The sequence below is a fragment of the Mytilus edulis genome, chromosome 3 (genome assembly GCF_963676685.1).
Source record: "Mytilus edulis chromosome 3, xbMytEdul2.2, whole genome shotgun sequence".
NCBI lineage: Eukaryota > Metazoa > Mollusca > Bivalvia > Mytilida > Mytilidae > Mytilus > Mytilus edulis.
In genome coordinates, this window is record NC_092346.1 from 68,359,147 (window position 1) to 68,377,547 (window position 18,401).

At 29.9% G+C, this 18,401-nt stretch overlaps 1 protein-coding gene across 50 annotated transcripts in view; it reads left to right on the top strand.

Moving 5' to 3' along the window:
* The first annotated feature begins 624 nt into the window (after positions 1 to 624).
* LOC139517232 (tubulin polyglutamylase TTLL5-like) overlaps positions 625 to 18,401 on the top strand; it is a 56,311-nt gene continuing 38,534 nt past the window's right edge. For all 50 annotated transcript variants that reach the window (XM_071308017.1, XM_071308023.1, XM_071308013.1 and 47 more), the window contains exons 1-13: positions 625 to 727; positions 7,160 to 7,376; positions 8,935 to 9,047; positions 9,591 to 9,673; positions 9,971 to 10,141; positions 10,508 to 10,574; positions 12,199 to 12,281; positions 13,269 to 13,338; positions 14,259 to 14,343; positions 15,062 to 15,163; positions 15,568 to 15,659; positions 16,449 to 16,556; positions 17,036 to 17,117. In XM_071308017.1, coding sequence (XP_071164118.1) covers positions 7,285 to 7,376; positions 8,935 to 9,047; positions 9,591 to 9,673; positions 9,971 to 10,141; positions 10,508 to 10,574; positions 12,199 to 12,281; positions 13,269 to 13,338; positions 14,259 to 14,343; positions 15,062 to 15,163; positions 15,568 to 15,659; positions 16,449 to 16,556; positions 17,036 to 17,117 — 1,148 coding nt within the window. In that variant the 5' untranslated portion in view covers positions 625 to 727; positions 7,160 to 7,284. The remainder of the gene's footprint in view (positions 728 to 7,159; positions 7,377 to 8,934; positions 9,048 to 9,590; positions 9,674 to 9,970; positions 10,142 to 10,507; positions 10,575 to 12,198; positions 12,282 to 13,268; positions 13,339 to 14,258; positions 14,344 to 15,061; positions 15,164 to 15,567; positions 15,660 to 16,448; positions 16,557 to 17,035; positions 17,118 to 18,401) is intronic.

Here is an 18,401-nt window from a genome sequence, read left to right on the forward strand (position 1 = left end):
CTGGCTCAAGAATGTCATTTTGATATTTTTTACGGAATATATAATTAACCATTTGCTATACTCCACAGGATCCGAATTGGATGATTTACACTTTTTACTTATTGTTTATTATTGATTTTTTACTTATTTTTATAATGCACTTGAATGATAACTTTAAACTCACTAATGATAAATGCTCAGTATATAAGATAACTAGTTAAACCAGTGGAACATATTTCACAGACAAGTAACTTATTTCACCAGGTAAGGAACAAATTTCACAAACCCAGAACTTATTTCACCAGGTAAAGTGTGGAACTTATTTTATAGAGATGGAATAAATTATATAGAAATCATCTGTGAAAAAGTTCTCCCAGAACATATTCCTGTGATATTTGTTCCACTGGAACTTTTTTCACAGGAACAAATCAAGTTTGGCTCACACAGACAGCAGCCGAAGGCCACCAACCATATGAGGCAAATGAAATCACTGCATTTTCAAAATTAGAAAAAAGATCCTTAAATCAGAGTTTTTGAAACATTATTGTATTATTGTTCCAAAATTTAAAAAAAAATGAATATACGGTAATAGATGCAGAAAACGATTTAAAACAGGGTTACCTGCAACGAGAAATCGAACGCAAAATTCCGGATTTACAATACATTTCAATTCCGTACTTGACTTTTATTGTTTGCAGTGCGCTTGTCCCAACTCGCTCAATCAGAGGGAACTTGTCTGTGGTTCACAGTAAGTTTTATTCAATATAAATTGAAAATGATGAACATTGAAATAGTAAGGAAAAGCTCACAACCCAACTAGTAAACGAAACAGATTTTCTAAGTTGTCAGGACAAAAGACCGACAACAGCGACATTGTCAGTGGGACACATTTATATTTTTCAAAAATCAAAACCGTCGGAATCATTTTTAAATATTAAATTGTTTACGTTCCGTATTTTATTATCAAATTGATGTCGATTATACAAAGTTAACAATACATAAAACAATGTTAGCTATGTTGAACAATGTTTTTTTTCTACTTCCGTTTCAGAGATAGTTGATTGATGCCATGACAACATGATAATGTCAATATTTTCGTTTTCTTTGATTTCTGCCAGTAAGCAAAATATAGTAAAATAAACACATTTCATTGTTTCAAGGATAGAATTGAGATGTAATTGCCTGAGTTTTGAAAATGTAATGCATTGAAAATAATGAATAATTAATTATTTCTGATATCAATCTTTTGTTTATTTTTTTCGAAAATTGTTTGTTTATTACAATAAAAGTCTAAAAGGTTGTTTAGTGATCTAAATGAATAAATGGGAGTTAAAGGAAACAAACAATTTGTAGTGAAAACAACTTTGACTTGAGCTGTAGGATTAAATAGTGTCCCCCATAAAATTATGTCCCATGAACAAAATTTCACAGACATGATCTATGAAATTTGGTCCAGGACATAATTTTATTATAAAATATTGTCCACCTCTATGTAAAAGTGTCCCTTGGCAAGAGATTCTATTGTGACCTTCATTGGACATTTTTTCATAGTAAAATCATGTCCATATTGCATAAAAGTCTTGTCTTATACCAAAAAATTTATTTAACAAAAAATAATAAGACTAAATTGACATTTGTATTTAAATAAGCAATAGGAATCTATGAATTGTTTTAACATCTTTGAATTATCCTTTTTAACAAAATCAAAAATGTCAGGAATAATATTCATAAATGCTTGATTGCAATTATGATTGAATATCAAGTTTTAATGTTTGCTCTTGTGTTGTTGTTTTTTGTCAACATTGATATAATACATTTCATTGTTTTTAATGTGAAACTGCTTTGCCTTCCTTTTAAATGATCTATCATTATTTTCAAATACTGGAGGGTATTGACCATCACACATAATTATACAGCTGTTTATATTCATCACTTTCCATTTTTGTTCACATCTGTGTTGTCTTTATTTAAATTTCAACTATTATTTTAAAACTAATTGATTAAAACATTTCAATGATTTCTAAATTATTTCCCTTCAATAGGGACAGAAAAAAATAGCTACACTATGAAATATTGTCCTTTGTGACATATTTTTATATAACATCCATGAAATTATGTGCAAGTACTAGGGACAATTTTTCACTAAGGGAGACACTATTTTATGGTTTACAAATGTGATATTTTGTCCCTTGAACAAAATTTCACGGCTGAACTGTGAAATAATGTTCTAGAGGACACAATTTCATGGGACACTTTTTTGGCTTACAGAGCAACTTTGAATCTTCTACTTTTTTTGTGGTCCCACCCACTGCAGAGTTACATGTACATTTCACACATCCTAGCTCCAACCTGGGCTTACCCATACATACATTGTAATTGTAACACTGGCTAGTTTTAACCAAAAAACCTAACTTAATTTAAACCAAACCCTTATTTAAACTGAACTCTTAACCTAGAGCTATTCTATTTTGAAGGTTGGAAGTTCTTTTCAGGTACAAACTGACTGCCACCTATAAGCAAAATAGTGCTTAATGTGTTATTCTACACCAATCAATCAACCCTAGAGGTCAATTAACTGAAGTTAGAATAATCAAAAATGTTCATAGACTTTCAAATCTTTAATTTCAAATACCCTATTGCTATACAAAAAAAAAATGAAATCAATGGAATGAAAATAAAACGTACATACAAGATGAAATAATGAGTCAATCTATACTAGTGAAAGACTTTTGCCATCTCAATTTCACTCAAGGTTTTTGTCATTCGGTTGCTCTCTCAATGATATATAACCCATATTTACATGTATATGTTCCGGACCATATGAATATTTGGACCGAAAGCATATGGTCATGACCATATGGGTATATACTCATATGGTCCGACCGTACGCGTATGGTCGGGGTAATTAACACTCTGTTACAGTTTACTTTTAATACTTCTAAACTCTTCATATGGTATGACCATTCATCAAAAAGACGTCATCATATAGGTAATTTTATTATTATATTTATTATAATAAAAAGATAAGCTAAATAAAAATTAGAAATTTCACCTAGTTAATTTTACTTACTTGTCAATACTATAATAAACACATTTTATACTTATGGTCATTAGCGACGGTTATTACGAGTTAATGGCAATATTTCGACTTAAAAATAATAAATGTCAAAAATTTCTTAATGAACTGAACAACATTACACAATTAAGAAGTTACTGGAAAGTAACATAGTTTATTTAAGTGGTTTGTGAATATGATGTATTGCAGTCATGTTACGATATTTGAGATCTAGAGCTTTTAAAAAAACACCGTAGACATCGGAATGGCCCAAGACCTCTGTGTCACTGTACGCAGAGCTACTAAAAGGCTAGCTTTTCACTCACAAACAAAAGGTGTAAATGAAAAGGATCGTGCACAACCAAGACTTGCAAATGCAAAAAAACTATGATACCGTATGGAAGTAAATGTCACCCAAGCCTACATGTAAGAATGTAATTAACGATGAAAACTAACTATGACATCAATATTTAATTTTTACGTAGTATTTGTATTATAAAAATAACAAATTGTCATGTTACCATCTTTTTTTTAGATAAAGTTTTTGTATTATTGAAACTTTTATAATGTAATTTAAAAAAAATATACCTATATGGTCCAAATACTCATATGGTCTGGCCTGTTAATAACCAAACGAGTATTATACTCAAATGGTCCAACCAGTCCTGTTCTCTTTTATAAATTTGTGACCTTATTCTTATTCAAATTTGGCACATTTTTATCATTAGGCCACACCAATTTGATTCCTTGTTCGACGGACCCGCCCGCACCTATTTTTTTCAAAACAGATTTTTTTTATATTCCCGCTTCCCGCATCCGGAAATGTAATCATATCCATTTCCCGCACCGTTTTTTTTGTGTAAACATTATAAAAAGATACATTTGTTTTTAAAATCACAGTCTAACCTGTATATAACGATTTTAAACATAAAAGCATCCCAGCACACTTCGTAAATATCTGTGAGAATATTTGTTTCAGCATGAAACCTACTTATCCAAAGCGGGAGTGCTCCGATCAAGGATTTGTATCTCCGATATAAATCTATATCAGCGGAAATACCGGAGTAAAGAACAAAAAATTGGTTACTTTCCCCTTACTTATATTCCCTATCAAAACATGTTTGTTGTTAGAATAAAGTACAAAGAACTTCTGAAGGTTTGCCTTCAACTGCAATTATATTGTATGCTGGCGAAACAAAACTATCCATAGCCTCTGCATGTTTATGCACCTGTCCTGATTGATTGAGGGGCCTGTCGTTCAGCAGTTATCGTTTGGTAATGTTGTTCATTGGTATTTTCCCGTTCGGATATACATGATATATAAATTAGACCGTTGGTTTTCCTGTTCGAATTGTGTACGCTAATTATTTTGGTTCCTTTCTAGCCTGCTGTTTGGTCTGTATCAAAGCCCTGTGTAAAAGGCCGTACTTTGACCTGTGTTTGTTATTTATATCAGGTTGAGAACAACCCTCCCTCAGACAACATGGACAAAGGGTCATTTTACTGATGTAGAAAAGAAAATAGAAATACCAAGGATTTGTATAGTTAGCCTATACAAAACCTTTGAAAACTTAGAATTTTGTACTCAAAAAGAGGAGAGTTACATCATATTTTAAACAACTTTTTCTAAAAGAGGGGTCCACTTATTTTGAATAATATTAAACTGTTAAAGTAAATGTGTTAACATGGTTAAAGTCCAGGAATATTACAAAATTCTTGGACATGTTTTGACCATTTAGTACCAGATAGATATATAGTTCTTTGAGAAAATATGAGCCCTTTTGTATAAACAAATATATTATAACTTATATTGATCCCTCATAAAATATGTAAAAGGGATATTTATAACATTAAAGGGTTGTTCCCAAACTGATTATGACTTGGATGGAGAATTGTTTCATTTTCAGTCACACATACATGTCATACATAGACCAGATTTAATTATTTCTTGGTGAACAGGGAAAAAATACTTCAGAAATTAAAGAAATGTCAAAGTACAAGTGATAAATCAAGCTTTAATATTGTCAAAACCTACTATTTTATGTTTACAAAAAAAAATTATAATCGCTCGCCTCTTCTTTTCAAGCTTCGCCTCAAAAATTTGCAAATTAAATATTTTTTTATTTAAATTTTCAAATCGCTCGCTCGCCCCAAATTTTGAAGTCCAAAAATCCGTAGAACAAGAAATTAAATTGGTGTGGCCTTAATTGTTTATAATATAGGCATTGGGAAATAGTTTTTTGTTAAGACACAATTAGTACATTTATGAGAGCTAAGATGGCTACATTGGTTTAGCCATATTACATACATGTAATACACTAGTTTTTCAAAGAAAATAATAATTTTTTTTTTACATTGTATTATTAAGCTGTTCCAGAGATAGAACATTAATCAATTATACATATTGACAACCATAATAGATGCATTATTTTCTTACTATTGGATATTTATTGACAACACTTAGAGAAAGCATACATCAGGATAAATAGACTGAATCTGGTACATTTTATGAATGTATTTACATTTTGTAAAAGACTTGATAAAAAAAAATTGTAAGGGTTCCGCGGAACCCAGAGTTTCGCCTACTTTTGCTGTAAATAGCACTCTCAACAAAAATGAGGAAAAAAATCAATGAACATATTCCTCTTGATACTATCTTTTGATTGTAAGAAGCTTCTGTCCAAGTTTAGTAAAAATCCAGGATAGTTTATGAATCTAATAAATGTTTTAAAAACTTTAACTGCAGACTGTATGTCAGTTAACTGGAAGAAAAAAAAGTCCATTTATAAGTAAAATACAGACACACAGGTACAAAATATTAACAAAATTTCCCTTTAGATACTAGCTTTTGATCATAAACAAGCTTCTGTCCAAGTTTGGTACAAATTTAAAATAGTATAAGAAAGTTATTAAAATTTAAAAAAAAATTAACCACAGAGTGAATGTGTTGTTTCCTGGCAGAAAATTATTAAATCTAAGTCCAATTAAAAGTGAAATTAAATACAGAAAAAATGGATTAATTTTTTTTACCAAATTTACTTCTTGTTATTATCTTATGATCATAAACAAGCTTCTGTCCAAGTTTGGTACAAAACCAGGATAGTTTAAGAAAGTTATTAAAATTTAAAATACTTTTGCCACAGAGTGAATGTAATGTTTCCCCGCAGAAAAACTAAGTCCTTTTATAAGTATAAATACAGAAAAAATGGAATTTTATTTTTACAAAATTTCCTTCTGGATACTATCTTATAAGTTTGTTAGAAATCCAGCATAGTTTAAGAAAGTTATTAAAATTTCAAAAACTTTAACCACAGAGTGAATATTTGTGGACGCCGCCAACGGAATGTAGGATGGCATAGTCTTGCTTTTTCCAATGTAACGGGAGTGGAAGTTTCCACTGGCTTCGTTTTCCCGTTGTCTACCCAAGTTCTGGGATATTGGACAAACTACGTAAAACATGTAAACATAAAGATGTTTATTTTAAAGACATATAAATGGTTGAACGTAAGTTTACATAAATAAATATACGGTGGTGGCTAGTCTACTTGTATAAATAAAGGTTCCATAATTTACAAGCCAAAGTATGAGCGTCTGCTCATTTCAAATCCTTAGTGTAGACTGCCCAGAACCCTAGAGCTTACGTATTTCTATCCCCAAAATGACGTCATAGGCCCGGCCGGGCTACTGGGACACTGGAAGTGGCCCGGCGGGGGAAAACAAAATGGCCGGAACTACCAGTTGTTAATAAAACAGAGATAGAATTATAGAAAAGAAAGCTAACCAAACCCCTGAAATATTTAAGGACTAACAGTAAAGTGACTACCGACAAAAAACACTTCATTAATCTGTCCTGGCTAGCTCTTCTAAAAAACCTTAAGATCTAATATCATTGTAGGTAGAAAACAATTTTAGATAACTTGCTGGTACATTCAGTTTTACTTGTAAGTTTTCCTGTAACACAGACTTACACAAAGTACTGTATCCAGTTTTATACAAAATATATGGACAGTTGATGAAGAAATGTGGGATAAATTTGTTATAATCATTGAAAAGTTAGTGCAGTAAATATTATTTATTTATCATGATTATCCAGCAGTATTTTTTACTTATGGTATTTCATTGCAGACAAAACTAAGCGAGAATGTAAGGTATGAGAAATAAGAACTTAATGGGATCATACTGGACTGCCATAGCAAGAAGAAAGATGAACTTGTAATGGAAGATTCCTAATTCAAACAAAAGATTATAAAATGTCAGACAATGGATCAGGTACACCATCGGAACACAGTGAGGGTAGTGAAAACACAGACAGAGATTCAGATTATGAATCTGAAGAAGAAGAGTAAGTCTAGATAATTAATGTAATTATTGCAAGGTGTTAACACAAGCATGACAAGGTGATATATTCAATGTCGTACATGTAGTTTAGATTTTGTTGTTGCTTTATTTCTGTACTTCTTGTTAAGATTTGAGTTACACTTCACTCAGTTGTTGACCATATAAAAAAAACGATGTGGTATGATTGCCAATGAGACAACTCTCCACAAGAGACCAAAATAACAAGAAATTAACAACTATAGGTCACATGATTGTCTCAGATGACCAAGAACCAGTTTATACACGACAACTGTTGTATTAATGAAAAAGATGTGATACCTTATATATGTTGTATAATTTCAAAACAATAAATACCTGCATGATCTAATGATCATTCTCCTAATAAGTGGGATAAGTTCGGAGTGCTGCTTACAGTAAATATACTTATTCCCCTGCTCAATTGAGTGGGGTATATTGCCACATACATGTATGCTCTTCTTATTGAAATTGATGCATACTGTATTACTTAATTTAATCTGCTACATCGAATCAGAGCTTCTTGATATTTGGTTTCAAGCTTCTAGTTTGTAACCCAAACAGTGTGACACATTTTCAGATCGGTCACTCACCTGCTGTTATGTTTGCCTCAATTATGTATGCCTTTCATATTCTATGCACATTTGTCCTAAACATGCATTCAATATTTGCCATTGAAAGTTAAGCAACCATCAATCAATCAATTAAATGCACATATATGCTTTATGTATGTACACATGTATGTATATAATGTACCTGTCAAGACGATTTTATTAAGTACAAAATTATTTATGTTTGTTTTTAATTGACTGTCTGGTCCTGCAACTTTTTAAATTGTATTTTAGGTATTATAAAAGGTTTGTAACAATAAAATTTTAACTAACAGTAGTGCATGTACATTTTATCTTACTAGACATTTATTTCTACACAACAAAGTGTTATCCATCACACACAATGATCACACCTTTTAATTACAAAATAATTTACTTTATCTACCAGTAACAGTTTACCAATAAATATTTAACTAGCATCTTTTTCAACATTTTTACTTCCTTTATAGTATGTAGCATCAATTTTGTTATTTACACAATGCTAAATCATTCTCAAGTTTACAAATCACATGGAAATATAGTAAAAGAAATATAAGCTTTGAATTTTTTGTCTTACCTGTAAAAAAAAATAATACGATTGTGAAAGGCACTAGTCATAATTTATAACAGCTGCTGCAAAATAAAGATAAACTTAAAGATTTTTTTTATATAAACTGCAAAAGCTTTGTTAAATAGTGAAAGAAATTAACAAAGCTTGGATGAGAAAGTTTCTTTGTTGTCACTAGATGACTGTTATTCTTCAAAGTTTTATGCAGAAAATGAAGTAAAATTAAATGTTATTGCTGTTTTATCTTGAAATACATTGAAATAATATTTGCAGTAGTTTCCAATTTAAACTAATTTAAGCCAGCTAAATGAGGATTAAATTATAGAACTTATTTGTAATCATCTTCTTTTAATGGAAATAAACCCAAAAATATTTTTGTTCTTTAACAGGAATAAAGAACAATTAAACATTCAATGGACAGGATATGGTAAAAAGACTCCAGTCATTACATTTAATGCAGATGTTGTACTCCATAAAAAGACAAATCAAAGGACAGTTGGAGGTATATTAAAATGAAGAAAATCATTTTGTGGTGTATACTTTACATGCTTATTGAATGTTTATACATCTTTTCACACAGACTCAGTGTGTCTGACAAGTACAAATCAAGATAACTTTAATATTCCATTACCATGTTCTTGTCCTGAAGATGTATTTATTTGCCACTGGACATAGCCATCCTTCATCGATATCCTTTATGTCACATTTGTATCCTGTACATTTAAATTGACTACTTATAAAAGATTACTATAACAAAGAGTGAATTTTTCATATAAATTTATAAATTTGCCTTATGTTACTTTATTTACTCACTAAAATTTATTTAAATGTAAGTAATTGTACAATGTATATATTTAATGGTAAACATGCATACTTTTACAACTTGTGAAAAAAGATTACAATTATTAAAACACCTACATGTTTTAATTTTGCCTTGCATAGAAAAAAAACTGCTTTTTATAATAATTATATAATTTTCTTATTTAATTTGTCAAATAAAAGTTACATTGGACACAATATAAATTGATTATGTGTTTTATTTCAGAGCGATACCATTTAGCCTATAAATTTGGAGGATCAGAAACTAAAGTTGTCAGAAACATTCTGAATTTCCATGGCTTTCACGAGGTATGTAAAATGAGATGTTTTAGCAATAATTCTTCAATTTTTTAAATGTCAAGTAATTTATTGGTAAATTGAATTAGTGCTAGAAATTTAGCATGCAATTAAAATTGTCTTTGACAGCGATCTTTATTCAGAATTATTTATTTATTATTATGTTATTTATACTCTTAAATTCTTGTTATTTGTAGGTTGGTAAATTTTAATGTTTCTTAAGACTTTTCAGGACACTATTTTCATTAAATCTAATTCAAGAAGGTGTAATAGATAATTTGTTAACTGTAGAATATTTCCATGTTTTAGGTTCATCCAAACAGTTCTGATTTTAATGTTATGTGGACTGGTTCTCATCTCAAACCATTTACATTAAGAGGTCTCACAGAATTTCAGAAAATCAATCATTTCCCACGCTCATACGAAATCACAAGGAAGGACAGATTGTTCAAAAATGTTCAACGAATGCAGCAAATTAAGGTAATTCATAGCATGACACACACTAAAAAAATCAAATATGTAAAGACAGAATATTTACTCATCTTTATAGAGTTTTTTGAAATTATATTTCCATATTCATGATTGAAGAATGATCATAATTTCAGTTTTTAGGATTAATTGGTATAGTTGGTTTATGATTTGTAATATCAGATTTTATAAATAACAAAATTATAGACAGAACAATGGTTGTGTATAGCTTGGCTTTGTATTTCGTTTTCATGAATAACAGAAGCAAAAAGTCAGTACTGTATAAAAATGAAATACTTGCAAAGCATTAAAACATCAGTATTTGGAAAGCATTTATGTGTATAATAGTTCTGTTAATTTTTATTTGACTTTTTTCAGGGTGTGAAACATTTCGATTTCATTCCTCCAAGTTTCATTCTTCCCAGTGAATATCAAGACTTTTGTGGTAAGAACTTATACATATTACATATAAGATTAAAAACAAACTGACATGTCAATCTTCTTGGACTTCATGTAGAAATAATTATCATTTTATTTAGATAATACATCAATAAGATAAAAAAAAACTTAACTGAAACAAACAGTGACTGTGTTTCTTTAGACACCATAGATAAAATGCATGAGAATATGACCATCATTGGGAGCAATTCTGTATTTCAGCTTACCTTTCAACACAAATTATGCTATAAATTAGGTTAACCTGATTATTTTTATTTGTGTAGCCTAAATCATAAAGACAATGATACTTTATTTTTCTGGTTATTGTAAATGATTTTTAAACTGTCAATTTAAAAAGTAAAAGAATAAAAAATGATTTTTCTTATTTATTGGAATCAAAATTATTTTATAAGTTAAATATAGATAATAAGTAAGACTGCTTTACATGGCTAGCCAAAGGACTATGTCCTTTTTCACAGGTAATACATTTGTACTTGATTGTCTCTTACTACCCTAGAAACACACTTGTAGTATTTGAAATTGAAAGTCAGTAGATCCTAATTTATATCTCAACAAATTATCTGACTTTAATAAATCACTCTTTTGTTTATTTTGGAGTTACTGTAAATTGTAAAAGAATAAATAATTGATAAAAGTTTTAATATATGTAATCTTGTGAATGTGTTTAACCCACGATAATTGGATTAAAGGATTGAGATAGGACATTTAGTCAATTTAAATCGATAACTGTTTGAATAATTATTTTGTACTGTGTAAAGTTAATAAATTATGCATGGTAAACATTAAATTCTTTCTGGAAAGAATTTTGTTTTGAAACATTTAGACATATTTATTTTAGAGTTGTGCATAATTTGTGGTATACGTAGTAGTAAAAAAAAATATACCACATTTTGACATATACATTTTATAGTTGTTCAGTGTGGTAGCCTTAAAAAAAATGATCCCATAGCTAATCTTTGGGCTCATATTATATTTATGTATTGGTATCATTGTTCATTTGCTGACATTCATTATTTTTACAAAAAGATCTTATTCATTAGTTGGCAGATACTGATCAAATTCTTTACACTTAGTAATTTGGGGAATTGTGGTCCCATTGCTTAAAAACAGGGAAGAAGGGGCAATTAACAATGTTTTCCTATCATGTCTAGTATTTATTTTTCATCAGTTTTAAAGCCAATTTTGATAAATTTGATTTTAAAAATCCCTTTCTTCAGAAAAATAGAGATTTAAGAGAACCTACTGTAAGAGATTATTATAGAAAATACAAATTTGGAATTTTGAATGTATGACTTTGGCTTGTCATTTTGCTTAACGGTTCCGATATTATTGTTTAACCTCAATAAATGACCATTAGCCTATGCAGTGGCATGGTAATATGCTTAATTATTTGTGATAATTTATTTTCTTTCTTTTTATTATGAAGATTTTGAAAAAGTATTAAGTAAAAGAGAAATGAAAGATACTTAAGATATGCAAACTCATAAGTTGAAATGAAATGAGAAATTTTGAGTTTGCTGTCCTGATTTATCTTGAAGTGTACTTTCGTTTATTTCATTGTTCTTTTTAGGTCAAAGCACCATTATTTATCTGTTTTAAATATTTTACAGCTTGTTTCCTGAGAGAGAAAGGAACATGGATCGTTAAACCAGTGGCTTCATCCAGAGGTCGAGGTATCTTCCTTGTAAATCATGTATGTATAATAAAAGTATTGTCTACTGTTAAACTAGATAAAGTATCATTCAGAGTTAAATTCAAATTCCAGTTCTCTGTATAACCATTATGAGATAGATGTGGTTTTCCTTTAATATATTGCAGTGTTGGTGGTCCAAACATTCGGTATTTACAGGTTTTTAACTCTCTGTTCTGGGACTTTTTTCTCTAAAATTCCTGCAACAAAAACTTATCTTCAGTTGTGTCGAAACTTTCATAATATTTTTGACTGGGGGGATTAAGTCTATTCCTTGTCTGTCCTGTCCGTCCCTCACATATGTCCCTAAAATTGGTTTCAGTTCGGTAACTTTAGTTTGTCTTAATAAAAGGTTATAAGACTTATACACAATGCTTATTACCACAAAACACAGATCAAGTTCTTATTTGGGTGGCAGCGTTTTTACCATTCATTAGTTATGCCCCTTTAAAAACATAAAAAAATCTGATTTTACTGATTTTTTTCGGTTCCTCTTTCTAACTTCAGTTTGTCTCAACCAAATGCTATAAAACTTATACAATGCTTATTACCACAAAACACAGATCAAGTTCTAAATTGGATGATATAACGTTTACTGTTCATGAGTTATGCCTCTATAAATAAAAAAAATCACTGAGTTATTTGTTTCCGTTTTACTAAATTTAGTTTGCCGCAACCAAATATTATGAAACTTATCCACAATGCTTATTATCACACAGATCAATGTAGAAATTGGGTTGAATCACTTTTACCATTCTTGAGTTATACCCCTTTAGTTATAAATGAAAAATTGCTAAAACTGTCGTTTATGTTCTCTAACTTTAGTTTGCCTCAACCAAATGTTATGAAACTTATACATAATATTTATAATCACAAAATAGTCTTAATTTAATGATTCATGCATATTTACAAGCCCTTAAATTAAAACAAAAAGTGCATAAAGATGTTGAAATTCTTACTTATCAATGGACACATTTGTATATTTTTCAGCCTGACCAAGTTCCTCTTGATGAGAATTTAATTGTTTGTAAATATTTAGGCAATCCATTACTGATAGATGGTAAGTTTATCTATTACAGCAGTTCTATTTTGGTGGGGTTTTTTTTGTGCCTAGATTTTCATTCTTTTGTTATATGAAATAAAAAGATATGGTCACATTTACATGATTTCCAACTTTATTTATACATATGTATAGAATATATACTTTGTTTTTGAGACTGACTTTATCAGCAAGAATATCAAGCAAACCCACTAGGACAAACTGATATTCAAGCTGATGATGCCAGTTTAAAAAACAAAAAAATGTCTATACATATGTATAAATAAAGTTGAAATCATGTAAATGCACACAAAATGTAAGGATAATTTTTTGGTTGTATGAATGATGTCACATGCATTTCATTTATAAATTGATGCGGATGGACTTGTGCAAGCAGATCACAGCACTTATACATGATGTCATTGCCTAATAAGTTCGAGTATCAAGCCCTGTCTTTAATCTTGCATGTATTAGGCAGTAAGATTAAAGCGAAAATGTACATATTGCTGAAAACAGGAAATTTTCATTATGCAAGGTCAAGACTCCAAGAGTTTTATTGATGTTCTTCATCTTAAATATACAAATGAATCCAACTGTCATACCTTTTTCACTACAGATAGATGAAATAGCAACTGACTTTTGAATTATCCAAACTTATTTGGTGAATTTCATATAGTTGAGAGAAAAATGAAAGAGATGGTCATCATTAATGTACTGCTGAAAATAACAACTGGTTTTGGTTTTAAAATAAAAAAATATTTTGTTTTTTTAATGAGTCAAAGGAGCTTATGAACCCTTCAATGTCAAATTAGTTTTAATATATTGCATTGTACCTGAAACAAGGAACCATGTAAAAATGATATATATAATATTTTTTTCTGCTAAATTCTTTTTCTGCACAAAGTATGAACTATAAATATATCTTTTTTGTTTGTTTGTAGGATTTAAATTTGATGTCCGGTTGTATGTTTGTGTGACTTCGTATGATCCTTTGACTATTTATTTGTTTGAAGAAGGTCTTACAAGGTAAGTTTTATCATAAATGTATCCTATTATTATATCTTCCTTGTAAAGATATAAGGTATGAAATATATACTCTCAAGCTGGCAAAGTATAAGAATAGGTTTAGGAAGCATGAAGTAAGCAATAACCCATTCTTACTCTTAAAGCCAACTTTCTTGCTGTTTGTGGTAAATCCTACAGTGATGTTTTAATCTCATAGGGAAAGGCTCAGGAATTTCTCCATTTCAAAGTGGAACGTTATTTCATTCTTTCATGTCATTATGGAAAAAAAAGAAATGTGATCAAAAGATATATAAATTACATTTTATCTAATCTATAAATCAAAAATTACATAACCACCTTTAACCACCTTTCCTGGATATTGAGATTTGTGATTTCTTCAATAATCTATAAAACACATGTATCACCTGTAAGTATATGAGGTTTATTTTCTACACTGTTCACAGATTTATGAGGTCATATGGTTTAGATGCAAAGACGAGAAAATTGTTTTAAGGAATATTCTTTTCCAAAGGCATGATTATTATTATATTGAAATTGAACACCTTGGGTTGATATCTAATTCTCACTCATTATAACACTTCAGTATTCAGCCAATTGTAGTTTTGTGAATGCTTCTTAAATATATGTATAGTACTTTTTATAAAAGAGAATTTAGTTCTTTCATACTTTAATCTACAGTTGTTAAATCCTTAGGTTCATGTTTCTGTGGTAATTTCAGATTTGCTACAGTGAAATATGAGAAGAGCAATAGACATATACGCAATCAATGTATGCATTTAACAAACTACAGTGTCAACAAGAAAAGTGATGATTATGTCAAGTAAGTTTGAAAAACAGCAATGTATTAGTTATCCTATAAAATTCTGTCTATAATATATTGTAGCCAAAAGTATAACTATGTAATTAATTTTAACATGTACGATATATACTATAGTCATCTGAATAATGGTTATAAGTCCGTCTGTCTGTCCATCCATCAGTCTGGCAATCAGGTTTTTACACTTTCATCTTCATGCTTGAAGATATTGATTTGATATATTTTTTATTGTTTTAACAGACAAGTTACAGATCAAGTTCAAATGCTGACTTTTTTTTGTTATGTCTGTACATCTGCAGCAGTTTGATCACTTGAGTATGATTATTTCTGTTTGTTGTTTCTGGTGTTGATGAAGATTTTTTGTACATGGTATTATGTATTTGTGACTCATTTGTGTCTCATTGTAGAAATGATGATCCAGAAGTAGAAGATTATGGAAACAAATGGTCATTGGGTGCCTTGCTACGATATCTGAGATCTCATGGGAAGGACACGGCAGGTAAGTTACCTGAGATTATAATACAACAAGAACTATCTTTAAAAAAGATATCCGACGTATTTAAATTTGAGTATATGTTTAAAACTATCAGTTCAAATATTTATAGTTTTTCACTTGCTTTCCATCACGGTATAATTAACGAGACGTTTTTACAAACACAACCAAATCACCCACCATGACAGCATTTTGTCCAATCACAGAAAGGATTTTCGAGCATGCATATTCTGTTGCCATAGTTAAGCGTCCTTAAGTTCAAAGGGCACAAACCGAAACTAATACCGACTACGTCGGAAAAACAGCAGTTGAATTATTGACTTAGAATGTAAGGCAAAAGCTACTACATTTGTGGAATTATTATTATATGTTGGATACCAATTTTTATGGATTTGGTTGGTTTAGGCTAACACATATTTAAATATTCAACAAAGTATGAATTTCCTATAGGTGTATATGGAAATTTGGCAAATCAAAGGAAATCAGTTTCAAATCTTCAATCCATGAAAATAAGTAACCACCAAAATAAATGAATCTGACAGAAGGTGAGATTCTTGATATCAAACATGTTTTTAAGTTAGTAGAAATCAATTCATATCAAATTTCATAAATATGAAATGATATCAGAAGCAGATTGAAAATAACTTAAAAGTAATCATATATCAAGGACATGTAAGGGAGGTACCTGAGATTACATATAAGGTACCCAAGATCAATTCACTAGGCAATTTTGGTTAAATATGAAAGATCACATGGAGTTCAATATCTAATATTCTACAATGTTTTATTTTACAGCATTGATGATGAAGATTGAAGATGTGATCATAAAAACAATAATCTCAGTAGAACTTCCAATAGCCACTGCCTGTAAAATGTTTATGCCTCATAGAGGAAATTGTTTTGGTAAGTTAGCAACAATTATTATAATTTTCTGATCAACCTGTAGGACTATTTAAAGGATTTTTTTACCGTTATTAACTAGGACGCTGTAACTTATAAACACTGACTTTCTAGAACATAATTAGAACATGTTGAAGTTGAAATCATTTGTTTTTCTCCACATTTGTTGAAAATTTTGAGTAAATTATATGAGAATATGACATTTTTTTTAAAATACTACAATATCCTACTTCTGAAAAAAAAGCAAATTTCAGTTTAAGACAATATTCTTTTAGAAGATGACAATATTTACAATGACATTGACTCTGTTTTTCCCGTACTATGCATTTTTATGTTCTTGAATGAATTTTTTCCAATACAACAATTCAAAATTTAATAATTGTCTTCATTAGACATTTTAATACACATGTACATATATTATTTTCAACTATCATGTCATCTACATGAATGTTTTTTTATATATTTTGTGACACTGTTTTCAGAACTATATGGTTTTGATCTTCTCATTGATGATAACATGAAACCTTGGGTGCTAGAAGTCAACTTGTCTCCGTCCTTAGCTTGGTATGTATGTTGTTATGTCAACGTTCTGTGACTTGTTATCCATTCTGTAGGAGGTGATAAATTATATGAATTTTTTAATTTAAAACAAAATGTAACATAATACAGCATTTTTCCTTTGAAGTTTTTACGTGATAATCTTATTAATAGTTTGGTTTCTGAAAAACCATGGTTTAATATAAAGATTGATATGTTATTCCATAAAAAAGAATCATGAGGTACTTTGTCCTTGCAACTTCATGTAGATAAGCGGAGCTTGTACTATGGTTTAATCTGATAATTTTTATGTTAAACCATGATTTTAACTCCGCCTCTTTGTTTTACGCCTCCTTGTGGTTGACAGTTCAGTGAATGCCCGAGGACAAGCATTTCGTTATATTTACAAATAGGATTTCTACTTTCTGGGACTTCCGTGCATGACTTCATAAATTTTAACCAAAAGTCGGCCAGTGTTTCATGAAAAACAGAGAAGGCATCTTGTCCATGCTTTCAGTTTTAGGAACAAACAATTTTCTCGAGGGGGGGGGGGGGGGGGGGCTGTTCACACCTGAAACGGATAATTTTTGCTAATGCATTTCATAAATGCAATACATATTGGTTTTTGGAAAATCTTTTTTTAAGATTTTTTTTTATGACAAATCAGAGCCGTATTATTTTGTTCTAAAAATTCTCAGGCCCCAGATAATCAAGTGAACTTTAATCAAGATAATTCTATGTCCTTGGTTCCAGCAATATCCTTAATTAAAATCTATGCCTTCAAATTTCATGGCCATTCTTAGAGATGTTATCAATGAATGAACCGACTGATTTTCGAAAACTTGTCTGGATCAATTTCTCGTGAGCGCGCTAAGCAGCGAGCTAGAACGACACTCCCACTGTTTTTTTTTATTTGATAAAAAATCATCAGGCCACTTTTCAATGATGTTACACAACATATACACCACGCCTTACTCATTAACATATTTAAACGAACTCATCCTACAGATTCGTCGTTGAAATATGTTAACTCGTAAATAGCATGGTATATATAATACTTAATTTTTAATTTTCATACAGCAACAAACATAAATTATTGAAACACAGAATGACATATGATGCGTAAAATTGTTCAAAAGGATTTTCTTATTTTATGATTTGATAAAATAAGAATTTTATATGTGTTCATATTAATAGGTCTATTGTGCTTATTTTGTATTTCATTGGATACAGTTGATTATGATTAATATTCTTCTTGACAGTTTTCTACTCACTAACTGACAACTTAGTGTATTCTTTTTTTTTTTTTAT